Source organism: Oncorhynchus masou, chromosome 30 (genome assembly GCF_036934945.1).
Source record: "Oncorhynchus masou masou isolate Uvic2021 chromosome 30, UVic_Omas_1.1, whole genome shotgun sequence".
NCBI lineage: Eukaryota > Metazoa > Chordata > Actinopteri > Salmoniformes > Salmonidae > Oncorhynchus > Oncorhynchus masou.
Genome location: NC_088241.1, coordinates 24,290,001 through 24,301,017, shown reverse-complemented (window position 1 = coordinate 24,301,017; position 11,017 = coordinate 24,290,001). Strand labels below are relative to the sequence as shown.

General features: G+C 43.9%; 1 protein-coding gene across 1 annotated transcript; it reads left to right on the top strand.

The window, feature by feature from the left end:
- On the top strand, window positions 1-5,086 carry LOC135522397 (complement C3-like). Its single transcript, XM_064948606.1, has one exon. The coding sequence runs from the start codon at window positions 23-25 to the stop codon at window positions 4,604-4,606; it is 4,584 nt and encodes a 1,527-aa protein (XP_064804678.1). The 5' UTR covers window positions 1-22; the 3' UTR covers window positions 4,607-5,086.
- Window positions 5,087-11,017: the final 5,931 nt, after the last annotated feature.

Here is an 11,017-nt window from a genome sequence, read left to right as displayed (position 1 = left end):
CAGACCCAGAATCAGCGGGGAGATGTGGGTCGGCAACTTGCTGTGTCTGGCCGCTCTGGCTGTAGCCCTCTCCTTCCCTACCTTATCTGATGGAGCTGCACTACTAGTGTTGTCAGCTCCTAACCTGCTGCATGTGGGCAATAATGAGAACATCTTTGTGGAGTCTCAGGACCATGCAGGAGGTCCCCTGAATGTTAAGATCATGGTGAAGAACTACCCTACGCAGAGCAAATTGCTAGCCTCTAAATCAGTGGTTCTGGATCAAGCAAACAACTTCCAGGCTATGACACAACTGGTCATCCCAGAGTGGGACTTCTTTTTGGATGACTCCAAGCAGAAGGAGTATGTGGTCCTGCAGGCCCAGTTCCCTGACTGCCTCCTGGAGAAGGTTGTCCTGGTCTCCTTCCAGTCTGGATACATCTTCATCCAGACTGATAGGACCATTTACATTCCGGCCAGCACTGTCTACTACAGAGTGTTCTATATGACCAGGGAGATATTTGAGGACAAGTTGGTCGCCAAGAACAAAGAGATCGCAATCTCTTTGGAGATCATGACTCCTGAGAACATCACCATCTTCAGGGAGATCATCAACCCAGACAAGGGAGTCCAATCTGGACAGTTCAAACTCCCTGACATCGTCAGTTTCGGGACATGGCATGTAGTCACGAGGTTCCAGAGCACACCTCAAAAGACCTTCTCATCTGAATTTGAGGTCAAGGAGTATGTTCTGCCCAGCTTCGAGGTTAGTCTGACCCCAGCTAAAGCCTTCTTCTACGTCGATGACAATGACCTGACTGTTGACATCACTGCCAGGTATCTATACGGTAAGGAAGTGACAGGGACAGGCTATGTGGTGTTTGGTGTCATCACAACAGATAACGAGAAAAAGAGTTTCCCTGCCTCTCTGCAGAGAGTAGAGATCAGAGAAGGTAAAGGAGTGGCTCGTCTGAAAAAGGAACACATCACACAGACTTTCCACAAAATCCATGATCTGGTCAAACAGTCCATCTTCGTATCAGTCAGCGTGTTAACAGAGGGTGGGGGTGAAATGGTAGAGGCAGAGAAGAGGGGGATCCAGATTGTCACTTCGCCATACACCATCCTCTTCAAGAGAACGCCCAAATACTTCAAACCTGGCATGCCCTTTGACGTCTCTGTTTACATTACGAATCCTGACAACTCTCCAGCAAGTGGAGTGGAGGTTGAGGTGACTCCAGATAATGCTAAAGGGGTGACCAGGGCCAATGGTTTTGCCAAAGTTACACTTAACACTGTGGCATCTGCCAGAGAGCTGGTAATCACTGTGAAGACCAAGGACCCGGCGATCCCCGACAACAGACAGGCGAAGGCCACCATGAAGGCTCTCCCCTACAGAACTTCCACCAGCAACTTTCTCCATGTCGGGGTTGACTCTAATGAGCTGAAGATAGGAGACCCCATTAAGATCGAACTGAACCTGGGACCCACCTCCATACAAAACCATGACCTTACATACATGTTCCTGAGTAGAGGTCAGCTGGTGAAAGTGGGCCGATTCAAAAGACAGGGCAACGCGCTGGTGACACTGTCAGTGCCTGTCTCCAAGGAGCTGCTTCCGTCATTCCGCATCGTAGCGTACTACCATGTGGGAGCAGCTGACCTGGTGGCAGACTCTGTCTGGGTTGACATCAAGGTCTCCTGCATGGGCTCACTGAAAGTGACATCCACCAGGCCCAAGGCATCCTATGAGCCTCGTAAGGCTTTCAGTCTGACCATCACTGGAGACCCGGGAGCCAAAGTAGGACTGGTGGCTGTAGACAAGGGAGTCTACATTCTCAACAGCAAACACCGTCTCACACAGACCAAGATCTGGGACACCATAGAGAAGCATGATACAGGCTGTACAGCTGGAGGGGGAGCAGACAATATGGGGGTGTTCTACGATGCTGGTCTGGTATTTGAGACCAACACTGCTAACGGGACTGGGATCAGAACAGACCCGAGCTGTCCTGTTAGTTCTAGGCGAAGACGAGCAGTGACCATCAGTGACGTCATCACTAGTATGGCCAATAAGTACAATGGTCTGGCCAAGGAGTGTTGTGTGGACGGGATGAGGGACAACACCATGGGATATACCTGTGACAGACGGGCCCAGTACATCTCAGATGGGGACGTCTGCGTAAAAGCCTTCCTTGTCTGCTGCACTGAGATGGCCTCCAAGAAGATAGAATCCAAACAGGATGCACTGCTGCTCTCACGCAGTGAAGAGGAGGATGATGATGCGTACATGCTGTCTGAAGACATTGTGTCTCGTAGTCAGTTCCCTGAAAGCTGGATGTGGGGGGACACCAATCTTCCTGAATGCCCTGCCCAAAACAAGCACTGTGAGTCCACATCTGTAATATGGAACAACTTTTTAAAGGGTCCCATCACCACCTGGCAAATAACAGCCATCAGCCTGTCTAAAACTTATGGCATCTGTGTGGCAGATCCGTTTGAGATGATAGTTCTAAAGGAGTTTTTCATCGACCTCAAGCTGCCCTACTCAGCCGTCCGCAATGAACAGCTGGAGGTCAAAGCAATCCTCCACAACAACAGCGAAGACCCCATCACTGTATGTGTGGAGCTAATGGAGAATGACGAGGTGTGCAGCTCGGCAAGCAAGAAGGGTAAGTACAGGCAGGAAGTGAACATGGACGCCATGTCCACCCGGGTTGTCCCCTATGTCATCATCCCTATGAAGCTGGGCATGTACTCCATTGAGGTCAAGGCATCTGTGAAAAACTCCGGCAGCAATGACGGGGTGAAGAGGGATCTGCGTGTTGTGGCTGAGGGAGTACTGGTCAAGAAGGAAACCAACGTACTCCTGAACCCGGCTAAACATGGTGGTGAGCAGACGTCACACATACCCAGTGAAGTTCCAAAGAACCAGGTGCCAAACTCTGATGCTTACATACTGATCAGGCTGACAGGTGGAGAGCAGACCAGGGGGCTGGTGGAGCAGGCCATCAGTGGAGACTCTCTGGGCAGTCTGATAGTTCAGCCAGTCGGATCTGGGGAACAGAACATGTTCTACATGACCCTGCCTGTCATTGCTACACACTACCTAGATAACACAAAAAAGTGGGAGGATATTGGCCTGGACAGACGGAACACAGCCATCAAGTACATCAACATTGGTTACCAACATCAGCTGGCCTACCGTAAAGAAGATGGCTCCTACGCTGCCTGGGTCAGCAGACAGAGCAGCACCTGGCTGACAGCATACGTGGTGAAGGTGTTTGCCATGTCCAGTTCATTAATCAGTGTTCAGGAAAATGTGCTCTGTACTGCTGTCAAGTGGCTGATCCTGAACACACAACAGCCAGGTGGCATCTTCAATGAGTTTGCTCCTGTCATTGACGGAGAGATGACGGGTAACGTGAGGGGATCGGACAATGACGCCTCCATGACAGCTTTTGTTCTCATCGCCATACAGGAAGCAAGCTCAATGTGTGAGCAGTCTGTCTACAGCCTACCAGGCAGTATGGCTAAGGCAGTAGCGTACCTCGAGAAGCGTCTGCCCCACCTGACTAACCCTTATGCTGTAGCTATGACCTCCTATGCTCTGGCCAATGCTGCAAAACTCAACAAGGAGACCCTATTGAAGTTCGCCTCTCCACAGCTGGACCACTGGCCAGTCCCTGGTGGTTACCAGTACACGCTGGAGGCCACGTCGTACGCCCTGCTTGCCCTGGTCAAGGTGAAGGCCTTCGAAGACGCCGGTCCCATAGTCAGGTGGCTCAACAAGCAGAAGAAGGTGGGAGGGGGATACGGATCCACACAGTCCACCATCATGGTGTTCCAGGCTGTGGCTGAGTATTGGAGCCACGTGAAGGACCTGAAAGACTTTCACATGAACATCAACCTAGAAGTGCCCGGCAGACCAGTCACCAGGTGGTCCATCAACAACAAGAACCAGTTCCACATTCGTACAGTCAAGGTCAACTCCATAGACAAGGACTTGACTGTAAAAGCCTCAGGAAATGGTGAGGCGACCTTGTCGGTGGTGACATTGTACTATGCCCTGCCAGAGGAAAAGGACAGTGACTGTGAAAGCTTTGACCTCTCTGTCACCCTCACAAAGATGGACAAAACAAGCCACGAGGATGCCAAGGAGTCATTCATGCTCACTATTGATGTGTTGTATCGTAATTCAGAGAGAGATGCAACCATGTCTATTCTGGACATTGGCTTGCTGACCGGCTTCATTGTGGACACAGACGATCTGAAAATGTTGTCCATGGGGAGGGAGCGCTACATAGAGAAGTTTGAGATGAACAAAGTCCTGTCTGAAAAAGGATCTCTCATCCTATATCTGGACAAGGTGTCTCATAAGTTAGAAGACAAAATATCCTTTAAGATCCACAGAGTACAGGAAGTGGGAGTTCTACAGCCAGCTGCCATCTCTGTATATGAATACTACAACCAGAAGAACTGTGTGAAGTTCTACCACCCACAGAGGGAAGGTGGTACTCTGAGCAGACTGTCTCTTGGAGATGTGTGCACGTGTGCGGAAGAGAGCTGCAGTATGCAGAAGAAAGATGAGCCAGATGTCAACCGCAGCACTACGGTGGTGTCCTAGGAGAACAGACATGGATAGAGTACTGGCCCTCACAACAAGAGTGCACATCCAGAGACTACAGAGAAGTCTGTCTGGGCATTGATGAGTTCATCAACCAGATCACAACCCTCGGCTGCCCTGTTTAGTTTCTCTTCTTGCTTTGTTAAATGTACATTTTTGTAACATTGCAATCCAGGTTGCATGCCCTGTCATAACTCATTGTAACCTATAGAGTGTATGGAGATGAGCTTTCCCACTTGGAATATATTCTGTTAGAAACTGCAGTAAATTATGTACACCAATGCATTAAAAAAAGTTAACATATGATGATGACGACTGCAAATGGCACATTTATACATTTAAGTGTGCCATTTGCAGTTGTTATCGTCATTGATTACAATGACATAGTCACATTTCTATGGCTTTATTTTTGCACTAAAATTACCCTGCCTGCTGTAATATGCATGAACATTTTTTATTAAAAAATGTATTTTCTCTTTCTTTTGTGTCCATTTCACCAGTCATTGTGGGGATTTAATTGTTTATTGGTTTTAAACACCAAACAAAGACATTTTAGTTGAGTGGGATGGTAACTGTTTTTGTTCACTATTTGAGCACCAAAATGTCCAAATATCTCATTCTGGTCCATATGGCAAGTCAGTCAGAGTACTATATATCTTTCAGCACTGCTTTTACCGATGTGGAAACTTGTTTATAGAAACAAGATAATTTATAATCAGGGGTTAATATATTTTGAGCAAGGTTTTGACATTAGGGGTGTAACAAGGGACACTGACCCTTACCAGGAAGAAGTGTGTCTCCGTCATTGAGCTTTTGTTTTACAGACATGTCATCATGGGAGATATGCAATATTTTAGCAGACATCAGTTGTAGTGGGATCACACACACAGACGCACACACACACACACACTGATGCTGAACCTTTCATGTAAGCCTTGGGGATCACACAGCTAGATGGCTCTGAATGTTTGAAGGACATTTCAGTCTCAATCAGTGAAGATTAAAGGCAAAAATACCAATAATCACCCCACATTATCCATAGCCCAACATCCTCACTCTCTTCCTGAACCCAGATGACAAAGCCTGGTGCTAACATGCGTCCCTTGTCGTGATCTTGTCAACATTCTGATTGTGTCCACATTTTTTGACAGGTGTAGACAATCAAAATACATATTGTGAACTAATTGTATTCAGATCTTTCTCACCCCTTCCGGAGGAAGTCAGGCATGTATTGAATTGTTTGTATTATTTTTTGGACCTTTATTTAACTAGGCAAGTCAGTTATTAAGAACAAATTCTTATTTATAGTGACAGCCTACACTGCATTGTATCTGAACATCTTACAAGTGTGCAGATCTGGTTGGTCAAACAATTTAACTCATCAGTATACTGTAGCAAAAGTTAAATGAGTGCCTAAGCATGACATTATTTTGAAACAATAACTCCTAAAAATTATTTATTTAACTAGGCAAGTCAGTTAAGAACAAATTCTTATTTTCAGTGATGGCCTAGGAACAGTCTGCCTTGTTCAGGGGCAGAAGAAGTGATTTTTTTTGACCTTGTCAGCTCAGGGATTTGATTTTGCAACCTTTTGGTTACAACTCCAACACTCTAACCACTAGGCTACCTGCCCATGGAAGGACCAGGAAATCTGGTCACAATGCCGAGAGAATGGACAGATAACACATTGTAATAGTCTTTATTATTTTAATAAACCAAACACAATGGTAAATCTAAGCGCATGTAATATTGCTACAGGTTCAGGGTTGTGTCAAAAATATTTTTGCTATTTTCCCTATCACAATTATTGGCTCACTTAATGGAGTTGGTACGAAAGGGCTAGATTTTGATGAATTAACAAGTTGTCGGTGTGTCGAGGCTTGGCCCCTCACTGGCCAATCAGAACATGCTCCGTGGCGAAATATGTGTTTGCTTGAGGTTGTGTATTTACAGTTTTTTTAAATATTGCCATGGAATCAACTCCAATTCCAATGTTAGTCCGTTATAGTTTGTTAAATTGCTTACATAAACGAAATAATAAACTATAGACCTATCCTATCTTTGTTAAATGGGCTAACTTGAACTAGTTTGCACATTGTTCTAAGTAATTGCATGGCTTCAATCTCATTCACACTGATATAGGGGCAAGGGCTACTGTAAACTGCATTATGGCTGAGCATGGACATGCCAACCATTGTCAACAGGCAAGATAAAATTCATTACTGATGAGGCCTAAAAAGAGAACAAATCATTTTAATCAAATTCTAATCAAAACTAAACTAATTGTTTTAAATAGGAAAATGGTATATTTGAATCAATGTCATTGTTTCAACGTCATAGCTTGAGTAAAATAACATACAGTACCAGTCAAAAGTTTGGACACACCTACTAATTCAAGAGTTTGTCTTTATTTTTAATATTTTCTAAATTGTAGAATAATAGTGAAACATCAAAACATATATGGAATCATGTAGTAAGCAAAAAAGTGTTAAACAAATCTAAATATATTTTAGTTTCGAGGTTCCATATTAGCCACCCTTTGCCTCGATGACAACTTTGCACACTCTTGGCATTCTCTCAACCAGCTTCACCTAGAATGCATTTCAATTAACAGGTATGCATTTTTAAAAGTTCATTTGTGGACTTTCTTTACTTCTTAATGAGTTTTAGCCAATCAGTTGTGTTGTGACAAGGTAGGGTTGGTATACAGAAGATATTATGGCAAGAACAGTTCAAATAATCAAAGAGAAACAACAGTCCGTAATTGCTTTAAGACATGAAGGTCAGTCAATCCAGATTTTTTTAAACTGCTAACGGGCTGCCCTCAGGCGAGTCTTGTGAGGCTTGTTTTTTTTGGGGATGTCTCGTGGACTGACAAATACCGCTGCACTGTAGCTCGGCCACCTTCCACCACAGATGTCTCTAGCTTTAAAAGACGGATTTCGATTGGGATTGTTTTGGTATGCCAAATAGTTTTCCACAGGGCCACAGAAATTGACTCAAGACGGTTAAAGGAGCAGGACATTTTGGAACTAATTGAGAACATCAGTGTTATTGATCTTAGCACATATTGAAGGTTTAAAGATGCACTATGCAGAAATCTCTCCTCCATTTCCTGTTTGCTGAAATTGTAATAGTTTGCCTAATTTGAGTTTGTGACAAAACAAGTAAGTATAGTGCAGAAAATCAATGCACCATCTAAATATATTTTCCATATCCAGAAATATTGTATTTTTAGCTGTTTGAAGCTGGTGTTCAAAACCGAAAGTTCAAAACAAAATTTAAGCAAGGAAGCATAAAAATAGTGCACATAGAACAGATCTACTGCTTATCAGAATTGCTTTCAATGAGAATGACAGATCTATGACTCATATTTCTATGTGGATTTGCTTACATATTAAGTTACATAATGCATTCCCTCCAAAAACTGTGTCTATTAATGAACCCCGGCGTCAATCTAAGTAGCATAATAAAGAAATTAAATCAAAATCTGTCAGTTTAAACTAGATATGTTTGCATTGAATGCGTTTCAATCCACCACATACGCGTGTGGCTGCCTTACCCATCTGTGGTAAAAGGTGGCCGAGCTACAGTGGTGTATGTCAGACCCTGAGACATCCCAAATATCGGTCTTCTCACAGAAATGTCTGTAGCATCCAAACAGTTTGGCCTACAAACTAATATGATCACTCTATGGAAAGATGAGACTCTCATGAACACAATGGTCTTGCAGTTCCAGTTTAAAAAAATAAGTTTTGTGGCTGCCCAATAAAAGGGGTTAAATATGTATCCCCTAGAATTTTAAGAAATGGGCTATAGTAGTAATGGCCAAATTCAATCTAAAGGGGTCCAGAAATGTAAGAGCTATATAAGAAAGCTTAGGAAATAAAATTGTTTTTATTTCTTTACACATATTTAACCCCATTTTCTGGATAGGCACCTTTGTATTTCCATTATTCTTCTTAACAGGTACCGATCAACTTCAGACGAGGTCCGTGATACTTGTCGCAGAGCAAAATAGAGGCCATCGTCTTGTTCGCGAAAGTCTCGTCTTTCCATTGAGACAGACACTTCAAAAACCTTATTCCTTATGATTCATTTTTTTACTGTCTTTTTTTGCCATTTATGAATGTGTTATTCAATTAGTTTCTATGAGCTATAGTAGTAAAGGCCCCCCCAACGGCTTGGACTTTTAGAGGTTAACGAGAGATCACCTCAAGATAGAACTGGGGCAAACATAGAACCACGCATCAGACTTTGCCATATAATCCACCCACCCACCCAACCAATCCCTGTCCCCATCACTATCCATCGGTCCCTGTCCAAGATTGTTTCATTATTACATTACACAGAACCCTGCTAGTGCCAGGGGTGAAAAGGTGACGTTGACACAGTGTGTGTGGTTAGGTTCTTCTCGTCACTGACAGGAATAGGTATCTCAGTTTGGCCCGTTATCAAACGCAGGCGGACCCAAAGATAGGGTCGACCCAGGGATGCAAGATTTCCAGGTGGATGTTTCTCGATAGGTCTTGTACTATGCATCTGTAGGCCTTACAAAAGTATTTTACCACATGTGTGTGTGTGTTTTTGTGTGTGTGTGTGTGTGTATTCCACATCTGTTGCTATGGGGTAATTATGTTAGGGACAATACAGGATGGTTCACAATAATTGTTTTTCCAAAATAATAGTAAGAAATGTATGTTTTGTAATCCTGGTCAATCCTGGTTATAGGTAACAATCCTTCGTATGAACTGCCTACATTTTTTAAATATATATATCTTTTTTCTCCCCAATTTCATGGTATCCAATTGTTAGTAGCTACTATCTTGTCTTATCGCTACAACCCTGTACGGGCTCGGGAGAGACGAAGGTTGAAAGTCGTGCGTCCTCCGATACTGCTTCTTAACACAGCGCGCATCCAACCCGGAAGCCAGCCATACCAATGTGTCGGAGGAAACACTGTGCACCTGGAAACCTTGGTTAGCGTGCACTGCGCCCGGCCTGCCACAGGAGTCGCTGGTGCGCGATGAGACAAGGATATCCCTACCGGCCAAGCCCTCCCTAACCCGGACGACGCTAGGCCAATTGTGCGTCGCCCCACGGACCTCCCAGTCGCGGCCGGTTATGACAGAGCCTGGGCATGAACCCAGAGTCTCTGGTGGCACAGCCGGCGCGAACTGCCTACATTTTTACACATATTATCCGTTAGTTGTGGAAATTAAATAAGAGATGCAATATTTTTTATTATATACTGAACAATAATATATACGCAACATGTAAAGTATTGGTCCCATGTTTCATGAGCTGAAATAAAAGATTCCAGAAATGTTACACATGCTTAAACAGCATGATCATTACACAGGTGCACCTTGTGCTGGGTACAATAACAGGCTACTCTAAAATGTGCAGTCACACAACAAACTCAAAAGGGGTGATGATATTAATTAACAATAATTTTGTTCAAATGTGCCAATTGTTCAAACAGACCCGCAAGGTAGATGGATACTTTTAAATATGTTATTGAACCATAAACAGATTTGGCTCATTAATCTATACGTTTCAAATCATAATGATCAATGCTTCTTTAGAAATATATATATAATCACGGCCTTCCGGGTTGTGCAGTGGTTAAGGGCGCTGTACTGCAGCGCCAGCTGTGCCACCAGAAACCCTGGGTCAGCGCCCGGGAGGTCCGTGGGGCGATGCACAATTGACCTAGCGTCGTTAGGGAGGATTTGGCCGGTAGGGAAATCATTGTCTCATCGCACACCAGCAACTCCTGTGGCAGGCCGGGCGCAGTATGCGCTAACCCAGGTTGCCAGGTGCACGGTGTTTCCTCCAACACATTGGTGCGGCTGGCTTCCGGGTTGGATGAGCGCTGTGTTAAGAAGCAGTGCGGCTTGGTTGGGTTGTGTATCGGAGGACGCATGACTTTCAACCTTCGTCTCTCCCGAGCCCGTATGGGAGTTGTAGCGATGAGACAAGATAGTAGCTACTAAAACAATTGGATACCACGAAAAAGGGGTAAAATGTAAAAATATATATATATATATATATATAATCATTTATCAAGGTTACAACCAATACAATATTATATTATTATGGCGGGAGATTATAATACGGTTTTAAATACAGAAAATCACACTACAAACTATCACCCTTATGCATTTAAGAAAATCACAAATATCATAGATATATTGGAACTAGTTGATATATGGAGGCTTAAATATCCTGACCTGCTGAGATATACATGGGGAGGCTCAATATAGCTAGTCTTATTGATAACTTTCTTATGTCAGTCTCGATGGCACCAAAAGTTTAAAAAGTGTTGATAGTGGATAGAATGCGGTCGTCGGACAATCAAATAATTGGCATATACATTACTTTTACAGAATGTCCACGTGGGCAAGG